This window comes from Pleurodeles waltl, chromosome 11 (genome assembly GCF_031143425.1).
Source record: "Pleurodeles waltl isolate 20211129_DDA chromosome 11, aPleWal1.hap1.20221129, whole genome shotgun sequence".
Lineage (NCBI taxonomy): Eukaryota > Metazoa > Chordata > Amphibia > Caudata > Salamandridae > Pleurodeles > Pleurodeles waltl.
This window is the reverse complement of record NC_090450.1, coordinates 140,503,806-140,530,239: the sequence shown is the minus strand read 5'-3', so window position 1 is coordinate 140,530,239 and position 26,434 is coordinate 140,503,806. Positions and strand designations below refer to the sequence as shown.

Here is a 26,434-nt window from a genome sequence, read left to right as displayed (position 1 = left end):
TTGACGAGGACATACCAAAATATATGCTAAGTGGATGTAAAACAGAGATCAACAAACACACAAAGTAATCAGGTACTTGAACACAACTAAATTATGACTACATGTGCATGGGAATGACTGTAACTGGTGACCATGTGCAGAGAAAATATGGTATCCTGTCCAAACACTTGTACCACATATAATACATAAACAAAAGCACATCTTGACACAAAAACTACAATTAACTACAGAATCACCAGCGCTTAAAGGCATTACCATATTCAGAAAATCAAACATTGCATACAGCACTTATGTAATACAGACTCTAATATTGGTACAAGGGAAAACAGTGCCAGTCACAGCCGACAGTACACACAAAAGTGAGTCGTACTAAGGAGAATAGAATATGAACATGGACTGTTGTCACATAAATACAGGGGCTCAGGACACTTGTGCCTTCGTGTAATAAAGTCATAGAGTAGTTTTAACAGCAGTCTAAGTGTAAGGATAAGATCCAACAGATGAAGCCGTTCTGTATTACTTTTCTTCTCATTGTTTTTAATACTGTGTCGTTTCTGTGCTTCTACATGTTAATATCCTGAGCAGATGTCCCAAGTCATCATTTTTGTTTTGTAAAATTGAATTTGTATTCTCAACGCAATACTTCTGATGGATACAACTACCTGTGGATTCCTCACCTAATGAATTCTCCCATGGCGCCAGCATTTGACGGAAATCTTCTTCCTAGTCTCTGCACGTCGACGAGGACGTCACTCTAGCCCACGCGACGCCGTCTGACGTCATACAGGCAATAAGAGGTCCTCGACGACGTGCCGACGTCAGTTCCCTTTTTTCCGTGCATTCGAAACGGTTATCTTCGAGGGAGCAACTGTTACTTTTGTGGTTACAGTGTATTTTTTGCTGCGTAGTCTTTCGCTGTGGTAATAATGTCGCAGAGAAAGTCTGGATTCAAGCCTTGTCGTGAGTGTGGAGGCAAGATGTCAGTGACGGATCCTCATTCCGACTGCCTTTGGTGTTTGAGCTCCGACCACGACGTCTCGACTTGTGATTCATGCCAGCACATGAATCCAAAGGCCCTCAAGGAACGTGAGGCGAAGCTGTTTATGGCGAAATCGAAAAAGGAGCATCACAAGAAGTCTTGTTCGCCAAGACATCGGCGTCATCGAGACTCCCGGCGCCGTAGAGAATCTCGGCGTCATTCAAAGGAGACTCGTTCCAGGTCTTCGGATCGGCGCCGAAGGACATGGGAGATCAGTCCCACGGTTACGCCGCATCCTTCGACGCCGTTGCCCCCTCCGGCGTCTCCGACTTCACCTGGACAGGCGTCGGTGATTGAGGTATTGGAGCCTCAGGTGTTATCTCCGGCGTCGCAGACGTCGAGGCCGGCGTAGGGGTCGCCTCCGAGACAGGCACCCCAGTATCCGGCTTTTCCCACCCCTGGAGCCGATAGTTCCGCATTCTTGAATGCGATGTATGCCATCTTCCAACAGATGGCTCCAGGGGGTGCTCCGGCTGGGCCTTTGGCCTTTTCATTGGGTGATCCTGCGCCTCTTCGGCCGGCACCCTTTATGCCCTTTCTCCCTTTTGGGAACGTGGGCTCGGCGCCGGTGTCGGCGCCGGTGGCCGCTCCGGTGGCTTCAGAGGGATTGGCCCCGGGGATTTCCATCCCGTCGACCTCGGGATTTCGGCCTGTGACTCCGGTGGGTCCATCTGCTTCGACTGCTCTTTCGTCGGCGCCGAAGTTACCTGTGGCGCCGGACGCGGCGTCGGTGGCTTCTGAAGATCGGCGCCGATCTTCGACTTCGGCGGAGGCATTGTCGACTCAGCGTATTGAACAACGGCTTCATTCGAGGAGACGTGCTCTCCGTGTATTAGAGGAGCAGGAGTACCAACGAGCCCTGGAGGAAGTTGAGCTAGAGGACTCGGGTGATGGGCTGCGTGGTCTGGAGTCGGCCAGTGGGCTGGACACTTCCCCTGAGTGGGATCTTTCGTCGCCGGGAGAATATACTGAGGAGGCTGCTTCCTTTCACGCAGTGGTACGGAAGGCAGCTAGTTTTTTGGACCTGCCTTTGCCGGTGGTGGAGGCTAAACAAAACCTTCTAACAGAGGTGCTACATCCGGCCTCAGCTGCGGCGGAGCCTCTTTTGCCATTTAATGACGCTCTGCTGGATCCGGTGTTAGAGGTGTGGAAGAGGCCGGCATCTTCCCCAGCAGTTCACAGAGCCGTGGCCAGGAGGTATCGGGCGGCTCCAACTGACCCTGGTTTTCTGTCTAGGCACCCTACGCCGGAGAGCTTGGTGGTGCAGGCCTCCTGTTCATCCAAGTCAGCGCCTGGTTCTTTCCCGACGGTGCCTGGGGACAGAGATTCAAAGAAACTGGAGGCGCAGTCCAAGAAGATTTTTTCGTCCTGCAGTCTGGCGTTGAAGGCCACCAACGCAACCTGTATCCTGGGGAGGTATATTCATGCTCTGATGGATGACATTTCCTCATCATTTACAGAGCTTCCCCAGGGTCTTTTGGATGTTGTTTCAAATGCCCAGGCTGCTGCGACCCAGATTATCCAGACTGGACTGGATACGACCGACTCGGTAGCCAGAGCAATGGGCACAACTGTGGTGGCAAGGAGGCAGGCCTGGCTCCGTAACTCGGGCTTTTCTGCGGATGTACAGTCCACATTGTTGGATCTCCCGTTTGATGGGGACAAACTGTTTGGAGCCAAGGCTGATTCGGCTTTGGAACGTTTTAAGGAGAGCAGGGCCACGGCTAAGTCGTTAGGGCTCCAAGCTCCTTCTTCCACTGCCTCTTCCAGATTTTTCAGGAGGTTTCGTGGATTTGGGCGTGGCTCTTCCTCCTCTTCCTTTCGGGGAAGATATCGGCAACCTGCCTCTTCCCATCCCTATAGATCTTTTAGAGGGAGAGGTAGGGTCCGCACCAGAGGAGCCTCTCAGCAGCACTCTGCCTCTTCCTCATCCTCTGGCGGGGTGCAGCAGGGGAAGCAGCCTTAGGCTTCCACCATTTCCCACTCACTCCTCTCCTGTAGGGGGAAGATTACAGCATTTTCTCACCAAATGGAAGACTGTTACAACGGACACTTGGGTTCTCAGTATTGTGGGAAAAGGCTACACCCTTCCCTTTCGGGAGTTCCCGCCCCTCATCCCGCCCCGCCCTTCTTATTGTTCAGAAGAACACCTCCTGTTGCTAGAACAGGAGGTACAAGCCCTCCTTTCAAAGGGCGCGGTGGAGTTGGTCCCAGAGCAGGAAAGGGGTCGAGGATGTTACTCAAGGTATTTCCTGATTCCCAAGAAGGATGGTCGTTTGAGACCAATCCTGGACCTGAGGATCTTGAATTGGTTCCTCAAGCAGGAAAAGTTCAAGATGCTGACCCTAGCACAGGTGCTTTTGGCGTTGAACAAGGAAGACTGGATGGTGTCTGTCGACTTGCAGGATGCTTACTTTCATATCCCGATACTCAAGTCACACAGGAAGTATCTCCGGTTTGTGGTGGGATCGCAGCACTATCAGTTTGCGGTCCTTCCGTTTGGTCTTACTTCAGCACCTCGAGTCTTCACGAAGGTGATGTCGGTGGTTGCGGCAGAACTCAGAAGGAAGGGGATAGCAGTATTCCCTTACTTGGACGACTGGTTGATCAAAGCCAAGTCCCCGGAGCTTGTGTCGCATCATCTGCAGTCAACAACCCAGTTGTTGTTCGACCTGGGTTTTTCGGTGAACAAGCCCAAATCTCACCTAGAGCCCTCTCAGCGCCTCCTGTTCATAGGGGCAGTACTGGATACAACATTGGGTCGGGCCTTTCCTCCGCCTCAGCGGATTCAAGATATTCAGGATTTGGTTCCAATGTTTCGAAATGGAGCGGTAGTTCCAGTCCTCAAGGTCCTTCGTCTGCTCGGTCTGTTTGCCTCCTGCATTCTGTTGGTCACGCATGCTCGCTGGCACATGAGGGCTCTTCAGTGGTGCCTCCGAAGGCAGTGGTCTCAACACAAAGGGGATCTAGAGAGTACTGTCAAGATCTCCAGAGATGCTGCTGTGGATTTGAAGTGGTGGATTGCAAGCAACAATCTTTCACAAGGAAAGCCGTTCCAGCAGTCGCCACCAGTGGCCACAGTTATAACGGATGCTTCCACTCTAGGGTGGGGAGCTCATCTGGGGGATCTGGAGATCAAAGGCCTTTGGTCTCCAGAGGAACAGATGTTTCACATCAATCTGTTAGAGTTACGGGCTGTACGTCTGGCTCTCAAGGCCTTCCTCCCTTCCCTTCGTGGTCAGTCGGTACAGGTCCTAACGGACAATACTACCACGATGTGGTACATAAACAAGCAGGGAGGAGTGGGGTTGTACCTTCTCTGCAGAGAAGCTCTTCGACTATGGTCCTGGGCAAAGGACCATCAGATTTGCTTGATAGCAAACCATCTGGCCGGAGTCTTGAACGTGCGTGCGGACAGTCTCAGTCGCCAATTCTCGGCAGACCACGAGTGGCGTCTCCATCCAGATCAAGTCCGTTTAATCTTCCAGAGGTGGGGGTTTCCTCGGGTAGATCTGTTTGCCACTCGAGAGAACGCGCATTGTCCGTTATTCTGCAGCCTCCAGTATCCGATGCAGGGAGCGTTGGGGGACGCGTTTCAAATAACCTGGTGCGGCCAGTTGCTTTACGCGTTTCCTCCCATACCCTTGATTCCTCGAGTATTGAGGAAGATTTGCCAGGACCGGGCTCTAGTCATCCTAATAGCTCCGGATTGGCCAAGGAGGGTATGGTACTCCGACCTTCTCCAACTCTCAATGTGCCCTCCGCTCCGTCTCCCTTTCAGGGCAGACCTCCTCTCGCAGTCGCAGGGGCAGGTTTTACACCCCAACCTCCAGAGTCTGCACCTACATGCCTGGAGATTGAACGGGGCAACCTGAGTTCCTTCTCTCTCTCGCCTGAGGTAGTGGATGTTATATTAGCGGCCAGGCGACACTCCACTAAATCTATCTATGCTAATAGATGGTCTAAATTTGTTGCGTGGTGTGGAGAGAGGCAGATTGATCCTTTGCATGCTCATCTATCGGACGTTTTGTCTTTTGCTCTGTCTCTAGCGCAGAAAGGTTGTGCAGTGGCTACCATTAAGGGTTATTTATCGGCCTTGTCAGCCTTCATATGTCTTCCAGACCAACCATCTTTATTTAAATCCCCTATTGTTATCAGATTCTTGAAAGGTCTTCTAAATAAATATCCTCCAAAGCCATTCGTTATGCCGCAATGGGATTTGTCCTTGGTCCTGACTTTCCTTATGGGGTCCCCTTTTGAACCTATGCATTCTTGCCCCTTAAGGTATATGGTTTTAAAAACAGTCTTCCTGATAGCGATAACATCAGCAAGGAGAGTGAGTGAGTTGCAGGCCTTATCAGTAAAGCCCCCTTATACAACTTTTTATGGGGATAAGGTGGTGTTGAGGACCAAGGCTGCTTTCCTCCCGAAGGTTGTTTCACCTTTCCATTTGGCTCAGGCAATTACTTTGTCCACGTTCTATCCTCCGCCTCATCCTTCCAAAGAGGAAGAAAGACTGCACCGTCTGGACCCAAAGAGGGCGTTGAGCTTCTTTATTGATAGAACAAAGGATTTCAGGCTGGAGGATCAGCTGTTTATTGGATACGTGGGCAAGAGGAGAGGAAAGGCAGTCCACAAGAGAACACTATCCAGGTGGGTTGTTCTTTGCATTAAAAATCTGTTACTCTTTGGCAAAGAAGGATCCTCCTCAGGGCATTAGAGCTCATTCCACCAGAGCTAAGTCGGCCACTTCGGCCTTGCCCAGAGGTGTTCCTGTGGTAGACATCTGCAAGGCCGCAACTTGGTCGTCCCTTCACACTTTTGCAAAACATTACTGTTTGGATTCTGAGGTTTGAAGGGACGGCCATTTTGCACGGTCAGTGCTGCAGGATTTCTTGGTTTGACCATTTAGGCACCCACCGCCGGGCGTGGTACTGCTTTGGGACTCTATTCATTAGGTGACGAATCCACAGGTAGTTGTATCCATCAGAAGAACGAGTTACTTACCTTCGGTAACGACTTTTCTGGTGGATACATTAGCTACCTGTGGATTCCTCACGGTCCCACCCGCCTCCCCGTTGCCTTTCTGGTCTTACCAAGTAATCCTTGAGTACGCTCCTCTTGGTCTTCGAGGGTGCAATAGATGTTGTATATAATATATTTATATATGTATATATGTATATATCTTTGTGTATATACTTGATGTGTATATATATTTTTAAAAAGAGAGAGTTATATATATATAAAAGATTTACAGTTATTCATGCAATGTTGTGTATTTTTACAATGTTATGGGATGTTGCCTTGCTCTTTCATTGCATTGCCTGGTTGTTCTCATGCACGTAAAAAATGATTGGTACTGACGTCGGCACGTCGGCGAGGACCTCTTATTGCCTGTATGACGTCAGACGGCGTCGCGTGGGCTAGAGTCACGTCCTCGTCGACGTGCAGAGACTAGGAAGAAGATTTCCGTTGAATGCTGGCGCCATGGGAGAATTCATTAGGTGAGGAATCCACAGGTAGCTAATGTATCCACCAGAAAAGTCGTTACCGAAGGTAAGTAACTCGTTCATCTGAGACAGTGAATTCTGCAAAAGGTGGAAGGAGTCACCTACTATGACCAAAACTGCTTTTTTCAGTTCAGACTTGTTTTATTGATTTGTGTTGACAAGCTGCACAAACACAACTAAAATAGAAGTCACAAATGTATTCTGAAGCCATAATTAGAGGTACACATGGTCCAAACGGTGCGACCGCGGCGTAACACACCAGATTGTACCGCCAGCCTGTTGGCGGTACAATCGACGAAACAGCTCTGGCGGTCTTTGACTGCCAGAGTTGTAATGAGGCCCTTAGTCTTTTGGATCGCAGACAGAGCCCTTGGCACACGTGGTTATGGAGTTTCATGTTTACCAGTATTCTTTGATTTTTTTTACCTGCTTTTTAAACAGTTGACCATAAAGCTTTCCAGACCATCCTGCATGCAGAGAGAGCTTTGGGGAAAGGTCTTTGAAAAGTTTTTGTTCTTTTTCAGGAGGAGCATAGTGTGTACAAACTGAGACATCCCACTCTCTCCTACTTGTCCTTCTCTGTGCCCTCTTTCAGGCGCTGGATTGTGTCTTCTTTGCTGTTCAATATTTACATAGAATCTCCAACGTTTACATAGAGTCTCATTGTGTGATCTGGAAATCTCAATATTTCAGCACATAGATGCCAGTAAGACCTAGCTGCTGGTCTCACCCACTAACAGGACTTTGAGCTCTGAATTTCACATTTTTCAGACTTCAACACCGGATGGTACCCTCCTTCAGTTGTAGATTGTGCAAATTACTTAACTAAGTGCATCGATAACCAGTACCCAACGGAACCTTTTTAAAGTAAATTGTTACCTCAATGCACAGCATTTCACGTGTGAGACATATTACATGATAGATTCTCACATGAAAATGAGTTTATAAAATTATGTCATTTTTTAAGCCATCTTCATTTGAACGGCAGACAATAGTCAAACCACACCTAATGTTTCATGTATCGCTCTCTGCTCACTCGTTAATCGTATCTTCCTTTGTAGCAACAAATTCTAAACATACATTGAAACGAATCACTGTCAGTATGATGTTGCCTGAAAGAAACATCTCTTTTGACAAATGTGTACATTTTCAAGATATCTGCATCATTTTAAAGTCTTCCATCCCAAATAAAAAACATATTCCTCCTGCTTACGTTCAAGGCGCTATCCCAGCCAAGAGCGTTTGAGGTACATCTGATTTACATAATTTCTTACCCAATTTCCTCAGTTTAGCCTCTTTGTATTACTTGAAAAGCTGCCCCTTTTAAGTGTCCAATGGTATGTTCTGCTCTACTCCTAGTGTAAATGCACAAATGATGTATTTCATAAAATATGTTTAGTGCAGGATTCATTTTTTTACAAGAGGAAATGCAACCCTGAAGTATTATTCATCCATTAGGGATGAGACTCAAAGCTGCTAGATGTGCCGTTTGTATTTCAATTGTTGAGAACCGTAAAGGATCGTTTTTTGTTTGGTGGGCTTCTGAGAAATGCTTGTCTCCATGCGACTTTAATTTTTTTTCTTGATTTCTCGTGATATTCAAAAAAATTTACTTGCAGCATGTGTATTGTAGTTTCTGCTTATGGTTTTCGAACACCAGATGAGATTACATATCTTGTGAATGTGGAAAGCCTGCCCCAGAAGTAGGACATTTCAAAGTTCCATTTTAGATTTAGAGCATTATTAAAGTTCTTGGTATAATTTCTTGCTTGGGTACACGTTTTACAATGGTGCTCTCGAAAGTGGGGGAAGGTAGGTATTTGATGTATTTTTATTACGTTCAAGATGATTCCACTTTATATTATCTCCCATATTTGGTAGTTTCCTGAAAAGTTATTCCTCGAGAATCAGTGGGCATTGGTTAATTCAGTGTCATTGATAATTCAATGCCACTGTTTATGTTGAGTTGTTCGCATTCCCTGATGTTGGTTACAAATCTGTAAATTTAAAGGACACGAATTGCCTTGGAGATCAGTGTTGTAATGTGGTCCTGATTTCTTCAAAGGAAATGTCTTCTAAGTCAGGCAATATTACTTTTGTATTCATTGCATATTATTTCAGGTTAATTACAAATGACAGCAGAAAGCTGTCAGCATGTCATGCTAGTGCTCTGTCTAGTTTCTATAGCGGAAACTCCCCAGTTTGGCTGTCTTGTGGGCTCATTCTCTTTGTGCTACATTTGTTACAAGAAATTCGTGAAATTATGACATTACGTCACACAGCAACATGAAGCAATGCGAATTACCATAACCTCAGCAACTGTTTTTCACAGCCGTTGTGTTTTTAGCTATATTTTTGTTGTGAAATGCATCAATTCCGCACTAAAATTTAGTGCTAAAGGCCATTTTTTGCATTTCATGTCATTTTTGTGGAAGACTTATATAAAAGAAAATTACCCACACACCCCTGGTATATATATTTAGGGTGCCTTACGGAGTCTTTTTGGATAGAGCCGTGGTTTTATTTATTGCCCTTCTCCGTGAACTGAAACATGTCTTTGTAACAGTCTTAAAACCCTGGTGGTAAGGAGATGTCTGCATGAACTTTTGGAGGCCCGGTGTAAGAAATGTTAATTTTTTAAGCTGGTATGTATTTAGCAAGTTATAAGAGCAGATGGCTATGGGAGCAGGAATCGGAGGCCCATTTGTTATTCCTTCGTCTCTGACTTGTGGAAGATACAAAGGTAGAAACATACACCTGCATGCCCTGTAAAAGTTAAAAGTACAGTTTCTAACATGCTACAGTTGTTGCTCTGGTCCCAAGCCTTTTTTAGTTATGGTGGAGCTGTCAAACGTTCAAAGCCGTTCCCCAGTTGGAGGCTCGGCTGAACGCAGTACATATTTAGATAAAATCTGTGCTCTCGTCACAGAGCATGCAGTGAAATGCTTCCCAAATATCTATGGTGCAATTACATGGCATGACCAAAGCAGCAATAATCCTATTGTCTAGAAAGTCTCCTGTTATAATGAAATGTAGACATCCTGTTTTTTATTAAGCACACGTTCATTGTTGAAACAAGAAATAATACAAGAATACAGTGACACAGCAACTACTCAGTACCATTCTGAGCAAGACTGATTCTCCCCTCAACCCCTTCCTCCCCCACAGCATATAGCTTGGGGAATTTCAATTGTGTACGTTGTGCGCAGATAAGTCATATATTTCCTTATCCCCCTGTAGAGTGGAATGCGTGTTCCTACCTGCCTTGACCCAGCTATCCCCATCATTGCCTCTCATGCTTAGCGAATACCATCTGCACCCCAGACACCCCAAGATCTTCTCAAATGTTCTCTGACAACCTCTACCCATGTATACCTTACTTTCCACTAGTTTGTATTGTTGTATACCCATCTCCCAGTCTCAAAAGAGCAGAAGGATCCCACGGCCCCATTTCTGGGCTCTATCTCATTATGCCACCATGCATCCCATGTTCACTAGAATTTTCTGATATTGCGAGAGGTTTGAGGGACCCATATCCCGAGCAGAACCAGTTGTGGCTCCAGATCTATGCTTTCTCCAACCGCTTCCTCAAGAGACTCGGTAACCTAGTTCAAAAAGCCGGCGCAGCCTTGAGCAAAGCCACCACTTGTGGAATAGTGTGCCCTCTAGTCCACACTTGCATAGGCACAGATCGTCCCCTGCCCTCCCTGTTTTGTACAGCAGTGTTTTTGTGCAGTGCTTACTCCTCAACACCCGCTTCCTCGCCAAACACGCAGTAGAGGTCTGGGACCTCCTCGACTCAATCGCCCCTGAAGTTGCCTTCCTCACAGAGACCTGGATAACCCCCACCTCAGCCCCAGACATCGCCACTGCCATTCCCAATGGCTACAGAATCATCCACAAAGACAGAGTCAATCAACCAAGAGGAGGCATTGCCATAGTCTCCAGGAACACCCTCTGCCTCACAACCACCATCGAAATGCAGAACCAGCCAACCACCACCAATCATCTACATTTCCAAATTCAGACCAACCTAAACACCTGCCTTCATGGCACACTCTTCTACAGACCTGCCTGGTCCCCGGTTCCCAGTTCAGCAAAATGTTTGCCGACCTCATCGCCCCACATGCACTCGCCTCCCCCGACTACATCCTTCATGCCAACCTCAACTTTCATCTTGAAAACCGCAACGACCCTAACACCACATCCCTCCTGGACAACCTCGCCACCCTCGGTCTCAAGCAACTAGTCAACCTCCCCACCCACTCATCAGGTCACACCCTCAACCCCATCTTCTCGGCTGGAAACAACATCAACATCTCGCACACCTCCGAACACCATTGGGCCAACCATAGATGTGTCCACTTCACCTTTACGAAGACCACCGCCTGCCACCACACCACCGCCCCTCAGGCAGAAACTGGAGCAAAGTCACTGAAGCCCAGTTCACCAATGTCCTCAGCCACTCACCCCCCACTGGATACCACAAACGTGAGTGACTCAGTGTGCAACCTGCACAGCTGGATTACCCCCTTCAGAAAACCCGCCGGAAACTAGCACCGGAGCAAACCTAACTGGTTCACTACAGAACTCCAAGAATCCAAATGCAACTGCAGAAGACTGGAACGAAAATGGAGGAACAACAAAACAACCGCAGACCACACAGCCTACAAAGACGTAGTCACCGTGCACCACTAGTGCATCAGAGCCTCCAAAAAAGCTGCCATTCAAGAACACTTCAGCACCAATGGATACAACAGCAATGAGCTATTCACCCTAGTCAAGGAATTCACGAACCCTGGACCAGACGCTTCGGACATCCGCCCTCTCAAGACCTCTGTGACAACCTAACTGCCTTTTTTCACCAGAAAATCCAGGACATATACGAAGGATTCAAGAACCAAAACCCCCCACCACCACCCACCAGCATCACCACGGACCCCACGCCACAGACCTTGAATGACTGGAGCCCTATCTCTACAGAAGACACCTGGAAACTCATGAACTCCCTCATTTCAGGAGCACCCTCGCACCCGTGCCCACATCACATCTTCAGCCTGGCCAGTGACACCATCGCACCATAGCTCTGCTGGACTATCAACCGCTCCATTGAAACCGTCACCTTACCAGCCGACTGGAAACATGCAGTGATCAACCTGCTCCCAAATAAATCTTCCACTGACCCAAGGAGATGAAAAACTACAGACCCTGCGCCCCTTACCAGCCAAAGGAACAGAAAAGACCATCAACATGGAACTGCTGGAGTTCCTTGAGTCAGACCACATCATACACCCCTCACAGTCTGGTTTGAGGAGCAACCACATTACCGAGACAGCCCTCCTCGCAGCCACTGACGACATCTGGGCCATACTAGACCTTGGAGAGACGACTGCCCTCATCCTCCTCGACCTCTCTTCCGCGTTCAACACAGTGTCCCAGTCCACCCTTTGCACTAGACTCCATGACGCCAGCATCCACGGCAAAGCACTAGAATGGATTTGTTTTTTCCTGACCGGAAGAACCCAGAGTGTCAGACTCCCACCGTACCCTTTGGCGCCCAAAGAAACCTGCTGCAGAGTACCCCAGAGATCCTCACTAAGCCTGGACCTCTTCAACATCTACATGGCCCGATCACCAAAATCGTTAGACAGCATGAACTAAACATTGTCTCCTATGCCGATGATACCCAGCTGATCCTCACCCTAACCGACGACTCCTCACCAGCCAAGAGAAGCTTCCACAAAGTTATGAGTGCAGTCACCTCCTGGATGGAAGCCAGCTGCCTCAGGCTCAACTGAGACAAGACAGAGATCCTCATACTTGGCTCCACCCCTCCGCCTGGAACGATTGTTGGCGGCCAGCCGTCCTAGGAAACACCTCCACCGACCATGCACGCAACATGGGCATCATCCTGGACTCCACACTTTCCATGACCTATCAAGTCAACGCCGTCTCATCAGCCTGCTTCTACACCTTGCGTCTCCTTTGGAAGATATTCAAGTGGATCCCCACCGTGACTAGAAGGAAGGTCACCCACGCTCTGATCAGCAGGAAATTGGACTATAGCAATGCATTGTACGCCGGCATCACAAAGAAGCTACAAGCAAGGCTAAAAAGAATCCAGAACACAGCTGCTAGACTCATCCTGGCCATCCCCCGCCACAGTCACATCTCCGCTCACCTCATAGACCTCCACTGGCTCCTAGTCGACAAACGCATCACCTTCAAGCTACTGACTCACACCTATAAGGTACTTCACAACATCGGTCCTGACTACTTCAGCCTCCACCTGACCTTTTACACCCCCTCCAGGCAGCTCCCATCCTTCCATCTCATTTTCACCGCTGTCCGCTAAATCAGGAAAAGCACAGCTTAAGGCTGATCCTTTTCCTACCTTGCAGCCCAGACATGGAATGCTCTCCCGCTCAACCTCAGAATAGCCACATCACTGAAGCAATTCAGGAAGGATCTCAAGACCTTGCTCTTCGAGTGATCAGCATGCCCACAACAGTGCCTTAAGACTCCACAGGTGATAAGCCGCTCTCTACAAGTACTGAGTGATTAACTGATTGAGTATATTCAATGGAGAAGTTTGCATTGGAACAGTCGGTGGCTCGTCTTGATTGCCAAACTTAATTGGAAAGCTAAGCTCCACCTGCCAAAACTCTTCGTCAAGGTCCCCAAGTTCTCATTCCCAGCAGACTTGTAATTGCACCAGTGGCCCCATCATGTTCATTAGTGTCCCGTATGTCAGTGAGACTAGCGTCTTGCAGATATACCCATCCATCAGTCTCCTGTCTAACGGGGAGTCCTCCTGGGTCTTCTTCTTCCCTGTCCCATGAAGCGCATGCAGCAGTTGTCCATATTTCAGCCACTGTGCTGCTGGCATCCGGTATCCCTTAAGTAATCAAATGGGACTACACTGCTGGAATCCTGAACTGCTGTGAGCATGGAGAGGCCTATGTCGTCCCAGCCACAGAAGAACCTCAGCACCACAACTTGTGTCAACCTAGCCCCCTTAGCAGCAGCATATGAGGCGTGAGTCTTTTGTCCCACTTCACCTCCATTTATAGGCCTCACCATACCAACAGAACCATAGTTGTTGCCGGTCTCGCAAGGTAATTCAGCTTACCACCATAAGGTGCAGGTACATAGCACTGGGTGCCCACACCCCATCTGTCCACCTGATGGGCTTGGTCCCCTCGGTCTGCATATGTCCATTTACCACGCTGGCCTGTGCCGCCTCATAATATCTTTTTACCTTTTCCCCCTCAAATTTGGAGCACCGCAGGACCCTCATCACTGTTTGGGGTTCACCCACTGCCCAGATGAGTTTTCTCAGTAGGGCATCCTCCCGGGCAAAGAAGGTCCTCGGGATCCTATAAGGGCTATTTTGTAGGATATATAGCAGACAGTAAGGTGTGATCATCTTAAATATTGCCACTTTGCCCTGTAGGGACAGTGGCAGCACACTCCAATGTTTCACATTCCACTCCAGCCATTAGAGCAGTGGGCCGAGGTTTGCTTCGTAGTGGGATGCAGCATCTCTGGTGATCCATATGCCCGGATATTTGAACTTATGGGATGTCATCTGCAGGGCAACGGCAAGTCTTCCTCCTGCACTCAACCCCTCTTGGGGAACAGCAGGGATTTCTTCCAGTTCATCGCGAAGCCCGAAAACTCGCCGAAGACCCGGAATGCATCCCGTATACGGATGAGTGTTTGTTCTGTTTTAGTCAGGTATAGCAGGATGTCATCCACATATAGCAATATCTTTTCTTCCCAAACCAGTCCACCCCCAGAGCTAGGCATCTCATGAGCTCCACCAGGAGATCCACCACCAGTGCGAATAAAATCAGTGAAAGAGGGCAGCCCTCTCTGGTCCCTCTCCCAATTATAAATTCTCTGGCTAGGCAGCTATTGAGTTTCAGTCTGGCTTGCAGCCGTATATACTGTACAGCAGTCTGAGACACCTGATGGAGAGGGGCCCAAAGGACATCCTGGCTAGCATTGCGCACAGAAAGGACCTTTCCACCAAATCAAAAGCCTTATTGGCATCTAGCAAAACGAAAACCCAGAGCTCCCCATTCCCACCTGTTTGAGTTATGTTGTTGTGTAGGTACCTCCGGTTCTGCCTCATCAAGTGATATGGCATGAGCCCGGTTTCGTCTGTCTGTTCTAAATCGGTCACCAGTGTGAAAAGTCGCACTAATCTAGGGTTTCCCTGCCTTGAGAATAAGTACAACAGTTGCGGTGCGCATGTCTGCCGGTAGTTCCCCGGTATGAAAAGATTCTAAGTACAGCGAGAGTCAAGGTTCAGCTACCCTTCTGGATATTTTACACCGGGGCCTGCTGGGGGTCCCCTTTGGCTTCCGCAGCACCCAGGTCCACGTCTGTTCCATTTGCTGCTTCCTCAGTATGGCAGGCCAGGCCCCCTTGAATCAGGCCACATCCACTGGGCTCACCGGGCTAGCGCGGTGTTTCTTACAATTCTCCTCATCAGTGAGGGTCCCTATGGGAGCTTCGGTGCACCTCCACATCCCACCGGTCTACTGAACATTATCTCGCCACTCCATCTTGATCGCGCTGCTCAATCGAAGTCTTGCCTGGTACTCGCCCCACCTTTCAGGACTTTGCCACTCTGGAGGCATGTGTCTGCCCCCACTTTCAGGGCTGGGGATCACTCTCCTCAGAGAATCCATGGAGCGCGTGTCTCCAAGCAGCATAGGGCTCGCCGCCGGCCATCTTGGCTGCACTGCTCGATCGTGGCCGCATCAAGTATTTTCTCCTTGTTTCAGGCACTTCTGCTGCCCAGATGGGCTGTGTAGCTGCCCCCCACTCCTTCAGTCCTGGGTTGCTCACCCCTGTATGCTCCTTGGCCAATGTGTGAAGCTCAGGATGTTTGGATCTGGTGCCCTTTCACCGGCATGAGCTCAGCCAAGCTCACCTGCCTCCATTGCCACTCAGGCCGTGCCCCCAAGGTAGATATCCTTGAGGATAAATACATCTGAACTAAAATTCTTCAGTTTTAGCTTTAAAATAAATAATAGTTTTTAGAAGAATACACATGGAAGTAGAAAAGTATCATGAAAATGGAACCTGAGAAGCTTTAATTAATTATTCTTGCATGTACTATTTTAACCACGTTTTTTGAATAACTAAGAAACAGCCAGGGCTTTATGATGCTCTGTGGAGTAGAACGCTATATTTATTACTTGCCCACAGGCCTATATGGGGTATAGCTGCATAGGATAGTAGTAAAACCAATGTCTGAATGCAAGTACAGTGTGAGGACTAAGATGCAAACCTGTAGAATGTCAAGAAATAGCAATGGTAGAAAGTTTGTGTCCATTCAGTTGTACTTTTATGTCCCATAGGTTGGAGATCCTTTCAGAAGCCATTTATTTGCTTCAGCCAATAGGATATTTCTAAAATACAGAGGATTGGTTAGCCACAAGTTTATGTATGGTCAGATTTCTAATGATTGCAGTCACTAGTTAAGGTTAATTTTGTTTAGGTATTTTGTTTTTTAATTGTAGACTTTCTGGTATAGAAAAGAATGGCGGTCCGGTCACAGAGTTCAATCATTTGATCGTTTGATGTCATGCAAGCAGTGATTTCCATCCTCTCATACAGGCTGTGTACAGAGCTTCTTTAACTGCATTAAATATGTGACCTTGAGGATATGCAGATGAAATACCCGATTTATTCATTGTTGCGGTATATTTGCTGTGTAAACATCTTTTTATGCCATTGCTGATTGTTTACCTATTTATGAACATGTGTGTTTTTATTACTATGACATATTTGAAGTACTGTGATCCTCCCGTTTTTCCTAGATCCCTGCCCTCGTCGACCATTTTAAAAACTTCATTCTTAACACAAACTGATGGTATCCGGCTCTGTTCTACCTCCACTTGTTCGCAGAGGGAATTTGGTATGCAGTGCAAACATCACAAAGGCCATGCATGGTGGAGGGTTGGGTGGTTATAGGGGAATTGGCCACAGGCAAGGCCCTGTGGGCAGCACCCGCCACGCACGGCCAAAGGCCATGCACGGCAGTAGCCGAATTAACATATAGCAATTAAAATTACTTTACATTAAAAAGCATAGAAACTCACTGAAAAAAACAAAGGTCACAGGGACGTTATAGTTAGGATTACATTTTAAGTGTACAAAACCATAGAAATTCACCTGTTATAGGTGAGCATCAAAACATTTCTCAGTAGTGTGCTCTAGTGAAGGAAGTCAGTCCATAACAAACCTCTAGTCCTTAAAATCCGAATGATGCATTTGTTACAAGTGGTAGGTGTTACTGGTTGTTTCGCATTGGACCTCTCTAGTTTTCTTTTACCTTTTCGTGTGTAGTGTTATATGGGAGGAGAGCTTATCTGCATCAGCAGATCCTTTGTAGAGCCAGTACTCTTAATGATGTTTCTCCACACTTTTCACTTTGTACCCGGTGATCTTCAGACTTCATTCTTTGCTTCAACAGAGGATGTTCCACATGTTGGGAGGAAGAAGATGCCCATTCTCTTAAACACAGATGTCTCCATCCTACTGGCAAGGACTCCAGTGGCCTTGTATGAACATTTGGCTAGTGGGAAGAGTATTATAAGAAAAGCAAGCTGAAGATTATTTATAGAAAACCAAAGATTAGAGTCATGGGGAAAACTCTTTAAAGAAAAGTTCAGTGCAAAGTTTCTGTTATGCAGTAACGTTTTGGAAAATGCCGGAACATACCCATACCTGACGCTCTTCATAAACAATAAACCTTGTGGAGCCCTCACTTAGAGAAAGTCCCAATCATGGCCAAATATGTGGGCAGTGTATCAAAAAGATTGCCAGCCCTTCCACCTTTTTATAAAAAATCAACAATGCAAAGATGAAGCCATAGCATGTGGGACAGACCTGTGAGCCTTGGAAAGAACCTCAGATAGAATGGGGAAGTTCGAAATAACTATTTACGGGTTCCACAAGGTACCCCAAAAAACAACTTTACTAACTGAACAGTTTTTGAAGGTCGCAAATATAATTAAATATGTTGTTGTTTTAAATTCCATTTATATAGATTTGCATATTTTGGGGTTTCATTAGTGTACTGCTTGACCTCCCATCATTCACTGCATTACCCTAAGGCCAGTTTTGTACTAACTATTTTATATAAAATTCAAGAAGAATTAATAAAAGTAGTATAATGGGTATAGGTATTGTGATATACCAGATGGTATCATGACACAGTTTAAATATTACAATATTTATGGATTTGGCGCCCTACCAAAGCATCAAAATTTGAACTTTTCCTGAAATCGATATCACAAGTGAATGGCACACAGACATTTGCTTGTGGCCATTCAACAAACAGGTTGCTAGTAAATTAGAAAGAATAGTAGCAGCCTGTACCAGGGCAAAAGAGTCATCATATGGGTTACCCCATTTAATGAAAAATGTGGGATAAGATCAGTAACCAGAGGAGGGAAAAGGGCAGAGGGCTCGGATAGCTGAGGCGATGACAGGATGCGGGAAAATGATAGTAAATTAAGAATTAGGATGTAGATGAAGTAGCTTTGAAGAGACGGAAGGGAATAGGCCCAGGAGAAGGAATAGAGGTAGAGAAGCTAGGTTGTAGTCCCATGAATAAGGAAGTGTGAGAGGAGTTGAGGAGGGCTGAATTGAGAAGGGTGTAAGGGTGAAGAAGGCACACTTTGATGGTAAAGACTTGGGAAGGAAGCACCAACTGACTTCGCCATGACTGATGTAGGAGACTAGAATATGAGATGTGATGAGAAACAGGCGAAGGGCAGCAAATACATGACTGGAGGAGAACATTAGCAGGCATGGGAGACAATAGAGATTGTGTCTGAAAGAAGAAGTAAGGCAAGTAAGTATGACTGCCCAGACAATGAAATGAGAAAGAGTGGCTAAGGAAGCTAGGATGTAGTGATATTGCATTTCTGATGAGCATAATTTGAGCATGTGACCCAATGTCTTTGATATTAAGAGGGTAGATACTGTTAAAGTGTTCTATGGCTAAAAATAAGCTCTAAGCACAATTGAAACTCTACATTTTCATTAATAGTAAAGAGGAATTAGTTTAGATATGAAGTCCGTCTGTTAAAATAGTTATAAACACTTTAAGTAACAAAATCTATTGCAATATTTACGTTAATGCTTTTCCAGCAAATAAATTAAAGATATTCCTTGGTGATTGAAAAAATATTCTGAACACTTTCAAATTTATCAAAGCAAGAAGTCCTGCAGGTGCACATCAAATTCGTATAATGATTTCAAAATTTTACATTGCTGCATATTTGCAACTTTTTCACGCTTGCTTTCTATGCTGGTCCTCTTTTAAAAACCACTCAAGAAGAAATGAATATGCTAGTATCTAAATGTTGTCAGTGTCATGTGGACGTAATCATGCATTGAAAGTAATTTTCTTTCTACAGATTTGCAAAACCAACTGAAGACAGCTGAACTGAATCTTCAAAAAGTTACCAGCGAAATGCAACATTACAGAGATATGCTTCTGTGAGTTATTTCAATGTTCATGCCTATAGAAATATTTACACGTGGGATATTCCTCGAGAAAGGCAGTCCACTGTTTTGCTGTGTTGTACCCATTTTTATCACTGTGAGTGGCTGATGGTTTTGAAAGTCATCAAGCACATAAGCCTTATATCAAAGGACAACCGATTTTGGTCTAAAGTTGCAATACCTCCATATTTGTTAAATCAGATTCGTGTGCAATATTTTACACTGTTTTACAAAGTTTAGATAGAGGGAGACAGAGTGAAGAATAAAGCTTTCCCCTTGATATATATTCAGAAGAGCACAATTCAATTTCTGCTGCAGGGGCAACAGCACATTTATGCAATGTATAATCTGGAACTTTATTTTAGTAACTTCTGATAGGATCAGTGCTCTCAAAAGCAATACAGATACTGAGTGGATGGGTATACTAGAATTAAAAGATAAATGCATTGGTCAATTTTTTTGGGGAATAAACACATTTTTATTGAGTTTTATACTAGAAGTACAGTAAGTCACACTAGTAGTACAGCAGAAAGGCCACATGGCATTTGAGCACGGCAAGCACACTCCATTGATATTGTGCAGTATTCAAGCACTGGCAACATCTCTATCGACCCTCTAAATCCTAGGCTAGTTGGCCAAGTCATTTTCCCAGACTCAATCATGTTTGCATGGACAGCTCTGGACCTCTTAAACCGGCTTCTCCTGCTGGACACATCGGTCTACCCTCGGGCCAATGGGAGACAGTTTAAGGGGTGGGTGAATTCCAGCAGACGGCAATGTCAAGCAACCGCTGCTTCAAATGAAAGCCACACTACAGGGCAAAATAGAGGGAAAAATAAGTGTCCAGGCCTTCCATGTCACATCTTCCTGTGAATAACTAATGTCACACTCTCTTCTCTTGGGTCTGGGGAAAGAGCTGAGCATTAGAGCCAAAGAGCACATGGGGGGTTAGAATGGGCGATGGTTTGGAGGTTGATAATTCCTCTGTTGTTTGGGAGGAGGAAATGGGCAGGCTTATATAGTGATTTTGTGAATGTTAGAATTTCAGCACAAGAAAGGAAAACAATCACCATGACAGTTGCTATTATGAAAGGAATATAATTTAATATCAATATCATGTACAAAGCTATCACTCCTTTGGAATTAATAAAAATCTGCCCTCAGTGAGATGATATTTGTAGGACTTAGTGCCTGATTTACATCTCGGCAGATGGAATACTCTGTCACAAACGTGGCAGAAATCCCGTCCACCATATTACGATCTCCATGAGCTATAATGGGGTCTTAATATGGCAGACGGGATATCCGTTTCTTTCGTGACGGAGTATTCCCCTCTGCCAAGATATAAATCAGGCCCATAGTGTTTATGGTATACAATATTTCGGTTTATGAAATTCTGACATATAAAGGATAAGCCAACATGCGATGTCCAACATGACCAAACTTTTGATCACGGTATATCTATGTGATCTAATATGTCAATCAAACAGTTTCAAAAGATGATAAATTCAATATTACATAGACATAATCTAAATGTGTAAATATATCCTTAAACCAAAATAAATCTAGTACTATCAGGGGATAACAATCTCTCTTTGCCTGAAATATTAGTATGAACATTTAAATACTTCAATTGCACACCCATTAAATGAAATATGAGAGTCGGATTAAAAAAACACTTAATTTGGGGCACAAAGGCTGGTTCTCTGAAAAGTGAGTGCGAAGAACTAGTGCTATGATCAGCCAGTGCAAAACCAGCAGAGAGCAGGGAAGAACCACCCCAACAATTACAGATGCAAAACCATGAAATTTAAATATATACGGTAAAAATAGATTAGAAGCTTGACAAAGTAAAATGAGGGTGAGCATTTGTATATAGAACTTTGTTGAACAGTCTTTGCTGCCTCTATTCACTATAAACAATTGTTACCCAAACGTAATGATACCCAATGGGTTGACTTCTAAAGAATAGAAGGCTAACTTGGTCTTGCTGAGTTCAGTTCATGGCCTGCAGGCTACAGAAGATGTCAGTGGTGAGCGTTTAACTCACTAACCTGCCTTACCTTCCGCTCAGAATGTTTTAAGCCCAAATATAATCAATTCACGTTCGTTTAGTTCACAGCACCAGGAATAAACAAGCTATGTACAATACGAAAGTTGATATCCCAAAAACTGCTTGACCATACAAAACTACTATGTATGTAGGAAATAGTACATTTGGGTCTCTACATAGAATAAAGGATAAAGCCTATGAAGAGGTCTGCAGGACATAAGTCTGAGATCGATCCAACTTGCGTAACAACTACTGCCTTCAAAAGGTTCTATTGAAAGGCAAGAAGTTTCCGTAAAGTCTTAAAACGTATTGGCAAAGTGATGTTCCAAGCGCCATAACAATTATGATGAACGTAGCCAGAGTAAGAAGTTGCTTGTGGATGTCACGATTCAATAATTAGCAAAACAAAAAAGAAATTATGTTTTATGCGTCGGCCGTTTGGGAAGCTTGTCTGTTAACGGAGAACTTCAGACTTCACACAGAGAGAAGAAGCATTAGTATCTATGTCAGAAGGTTTTTAGCAAGACGATTGGAACCCTGAGAATGCATGGATGTGTTGTGTTGGAAATGGAACGACATTGTCAAAGTAAAATATTGCACATGTGAATACAATATCCCAACCCTGCTTTGTTAAGTAAGTGGAGATAGTGCACAGTACAGCAATCGGAGTAATGGAGAGTGGACTGGCTTTCATAAGAGACATACGTGCTGTCATACATGTGTGTAAATAATTAACCAACAGAACAGGTCTGTGACTTGAGAAGGTAATTGCACTGTATCAGCTCATTAGTGGTAGAGGTCCCCTAGGCCCTCAACGAGGAAAAAAGTTAATATGTACACTTAGTTATCGGCACCATTTTTCTCTTAATATATTTTCAGGGGCACATAATTCTTTGGTTATATTGATAACATAATATACATGCCCTCTATGGTGCCTTATTGGTTTATGTCAGCAAGTTCGCTGGCTTCTGTTTTGTAATCTAATTCCTTATTTTAAAGCTTTTTCCTCTTCCCACGTGAAATTGTCTAAAGTTCATTCAGAAGCTGGGTGGAAAACAGTTTTCTACTATTTCTTTAATTTCTGAAAATATGCGGATCTGTATTATAATTTGTAATCTTAATCATAATGTGGCATATAAAATAAAGATGATCAAGCCCAGCTATTCACTACTTGTAACTTTAATTGGAATAGTGGGTGCTCTGTTAAGATCAGTGGAGGGGCTGGAAACTATAAGTAGTAGTACATGCCACAGCCACAACAGTTTCATATTCGAATCTCTGCCATTGGATCTGGTGGTTCCTCCTCGTGTCTCATGGACTTCTTAAAGCAATAGTTTTATTGAGGCCACATGCATGTGTCTGAGGTGTCCCTCCATCTCCCAGGACTGCTTGTAACTCTCTGACAGTTATGTCAGGACAATACCACATGTTTAATGTGTGCTTCCAGGCAGGGAAGAATGTGGCAATCATTTGCACAACCCCTTAGTGTTTGGCACCGATGTAACCCTTTATTAGGATATCATGCATCCACAGGACATTATAGTAGAATATATAATGTTGCCATATATTATCAGTGTGCCTGAAAAAATGTCTGTGCATGAATGCTGCAGAACATACATTGGCCACACTCTTTACCATCTGCTGATTTGCAGATTTTAACAACGCAAATTTGTTTCTACCTCAAGTGGATCCAAGGTTAACTGGTCACCTTTCAGATGGTTGTTGCTGTTTTCAAGCATTTAACAAGCAGTGGTAAAGCCAATGGGTCTGCCTAGCGCACACAAGCATACTTGCCGAAATGCTGTTTCCATGAGTTTGCCATATTAAAGTCAGTGCTACTGGCTTTGCAAAAACACAATGGCCCATATTTATACTTTTTGACGCAAAACTGCGCTAACGCAGTTTTGCGCCAAAAAAATTAGCGCCGGCTAACGCCATTCTGAAGCGCCATGCGGGCGCCGTATTTATTGAATGGCGTTAGCCGGTGTTAGCCGACCGGCGCTGCCAGGTGTGCGTGAAAAAAAACGACGTACACCAGGCAGCGCCGGCGTAGGGAAAAATGGCGTTTGGGCGTCCCAAAATGGGGCAAGTCAGGCTGAGGCAAAAAAATCGTCTTAACCCGATTTGCGCCATTTTTTTTGGGCGCCCAGACGCCATTAACATGACTCCTGTCTTAGCAAAGACAGGAGTCATGCCCCCTTGCCCAATGGCCATGCCCAGGTGACTTCTGTCCCCTGGGCATGGTCATTGGGCATAGTGGCATGTAGGGGGGCATAAATCAGGCCCCCCTATGCCACAAAAAAATTAAATAAAAAAATACTTACCACAACTTACCTTTTCTTCCCTGGGATGGGTCCCTCCATCCTTGGGTGTCCTCCTGGGGTGGGCAAGGGTGGCAGTGGGTGTCCCTGGGGGCAGGGGAGGGCACCTCTGGGCTCATTCTGAGCCCACAGGTCCCTTAACGCCTGACCTGACCCAGGCGTTAAAAAGAGGCGCAAATGCGGGGTTTTTTGCCCCACCCATTCCCGGGCGTGATTTTTGCCCGGGAGTATGAATACCACGCACATGCCTGGGAGTCATTTTTTAAGACGGGAACGCCTACCTTGCATCTCATTAACGCAAGGAAGGTGTTCACGCAAAAAAATTACGCTAACTCCATGAACTTTGGCGCTAGACGCGTCTAACGCCAAAGTATAAATATGGAGTTAGTTTTGCGTCAAAAAAACGACGCAAATTCGGCGCAAACGGAGTATAAATATGCCCCAATGTCTTTCACACACCTATCTGGATCAAGTGGGGGATGGGAAAAGCAAAACAAAAGAAGAAAATTGGCTGGTCGCGTAGCTCATGCTCGCTTTTGAGCCTTCATGTAATCTGCTCACTTGAGTATTGGTCACTTATTTACAGTTTTATATAGTGTGAACAAGACCCGACTGTGTGACAGAGTGCTTTGCATAAGAACAGTTACAATGAGTTAAAGCACATAAACATTTAAGAAGTGAGGAGGAGATTCATGATGAAAATCTATGTTTAAGTAAGAGTGGGAGTTGGTGTGGCCAATTATTAGTCAACAGGCAGACCAGGAGTCTGTAAGGTAGGGGCTTGCAGACCCTCAGTCTGTCCTTTGCAGTGCAGTACTCGCCCCATCACCGCAGAATCGTCACCAGCCTGACCAGCTTCCCTTTGTACCAATGTCGATAATAAGGTATTACCAGTGTAGATCCAGCAGAGTTGCATCCCCATCTAGGAAGATCTGGTCTTACTCAGTGACAAATCATGATTCTCCTTTTCAATATTAAGACATCCTTGTTGAACTGAGTTGACGGGCAGACATTGTTTCTTCCATTTTGGCATCCGCAATTGATTCATAGATAATGTTTTTCATTTTGAATGGTGGCAAAAGGTGGCTATTTAAAAGCCTACAGTCAGGCTCAACATTAGAGTCCATGATGGTGGCTTCACGAAGTTCTACCGCAAGAGGCAGCTAGGAAGGGGCACAACTGCTCCTTCACTGTTGTGGACCACCCCTCTGCTCCTTCTCTGTTCTCGTGGCACCAGGAAGTTCCACCAGTGACAGAGAGAGTTACCCAGGTATGTCAGGAGGGACAGGGCAAGTTACAACCGTAAACAAATAAATTCCCTCCTCTACGCCCACTTACCAAATTTATTATGTTCACAGTTGGTCTAAATTCAAATAGGATGCACTAAAACTCTCACAGTTTAATTACAAGCCGTCTCATAATACATGCAATTTTACCTTATGCAGAGTTATCCTCCCCCCGAAAAAACTTGTTCTCACTCTGTTTCCAATAAAAATTCCACTGATTTATTAGTCGTTCATAAAACATACATTCTATGCTCTTAAACACATCATTATACATAACAACCATCTCTTATACATTCATTCAGATATTACCTACTCGTATATACCTTTACTCTAAAACCGTGTTACATCAATTTCTCTCATTTCACAATCAACATTACCACATTAATCCAATAATATGGTAATGTTGATTGTGAAATAAGAGAAATTGTGAAATAATAGTATTTGCAACATTTGTCAAATTGAAATAGTTATTATGTAGATGGAACATTCAATTGACTGGCATAACTTTTTTAATAAGACTTTGAATTCATGCTTGAAGCCTTATCTGACACAAATTGTCTCTTGAGTCTTCATTTATTCCTCAATTACACCAAACCAACAGATTGATACACAATACACATCCTGAATGCATATTTGTTTATTTTGGAACACGTGATTTCTGTCATCATTACAAAGCTTCATATCCGGGGTTGATGTCGCACTGATTGTAGGTGTCGCATGGTGTAAGGGATAGCTCCATGTGTTGCCGCATATGCCTACGAAATGGGCCACACTATTGATTTGCATACTTTGTCTCATTCTTCTAAGTTGATACCAACACTTGTTCTGTTCGGCACTATGAAATCACTGTTTTTTTTTTTTCTCTGCCTCCATTTTCTTTCCAATAAGGAACCCATTACAAAGGATTATGGCTCACCAGCGCATATATTACTCCCTCATATACTCACTCACTCGAGGTAGAGCATGGGGGACGCTCATAAACCATCATTCACAATCAGCAAGGTATGCCTGAAGACCTTAGCGAGGAAAGCCTAAAATTCTGGAGTCAGGAGCCAAAGCACACTGTACCAAGGCCTTAAAACCTCCCAACCTGTTGGAAAGCGACTCGCGGTAGCCCTATTTAAACTGTGCCTTTTGGTACCTGCTGCGTAGTGCAGGGCCCCAGCAAACATTCAGCAAACTTTGGCCCTTGTGCGTGAAATCTCAACAGGGAGGTCAAATACTGTATGAGCACAGAATCTGTCTTACTCTGAGCTTTTGTATCTTCACCCCCCCCACCACTTTACAGCACCGAGTTCTAACTGACCCCTTAAAATGCAGGCAAGTGGTGATGCACAACAGGCATTGTGCAGTACGCTCAGACAGGGTCAGATCGGAAAGGTGGACAGTTAGTCTTTGGGCGGTGGGCCGGTGCCTAAGGGTGACCTGTGGGCTGTTTTCTTAGGGCCTCAGTCAACCGGCCCACAGCATCCCCAGGTCAGTACTGTGTTGGCCATGGCAGACTTCAGCCCCTGGAGCCAGAGAAGACCACCCAAAGCTGTGTCTTCTCCCCTGCTGCATTGTCAAAGTGAGTGGGGCTGGGAAGAGTATAGTAGCTTTGTTATGAAGGCAGGTGATGAGGCTGTTGAACAACCCCACTCCATCCCGTAGCTGCCCCAGCAGCTGTGTCCTTAGCTTCATTCCTCCCC

At 45.4% G+C, this 26,434-nt stretch overlaps 1 protein-coding gene across 1 annotated transcript in view; it reads left to right on the top strand.

The window, feature by feature from the left end:
• Window positions 1-26,434, top strand: part of LEKR1 (leucine, glutamate and lysine rich 1) — a 543,246-nt gene that overhangs the window by 452,295 nt on the left and 64,517 nt on the right. The window contains exon 7 of the mRNA XM_069213291.1: window positions 18,999-19,080. Within this exon, the coding sequence (XP_069069392.1) occupies window positions 18,999-19,080 (82 nt within the window). The remainder of the gene's footprint in view (window positions 1-18,998; window positions 19,081-26,434) is intronic.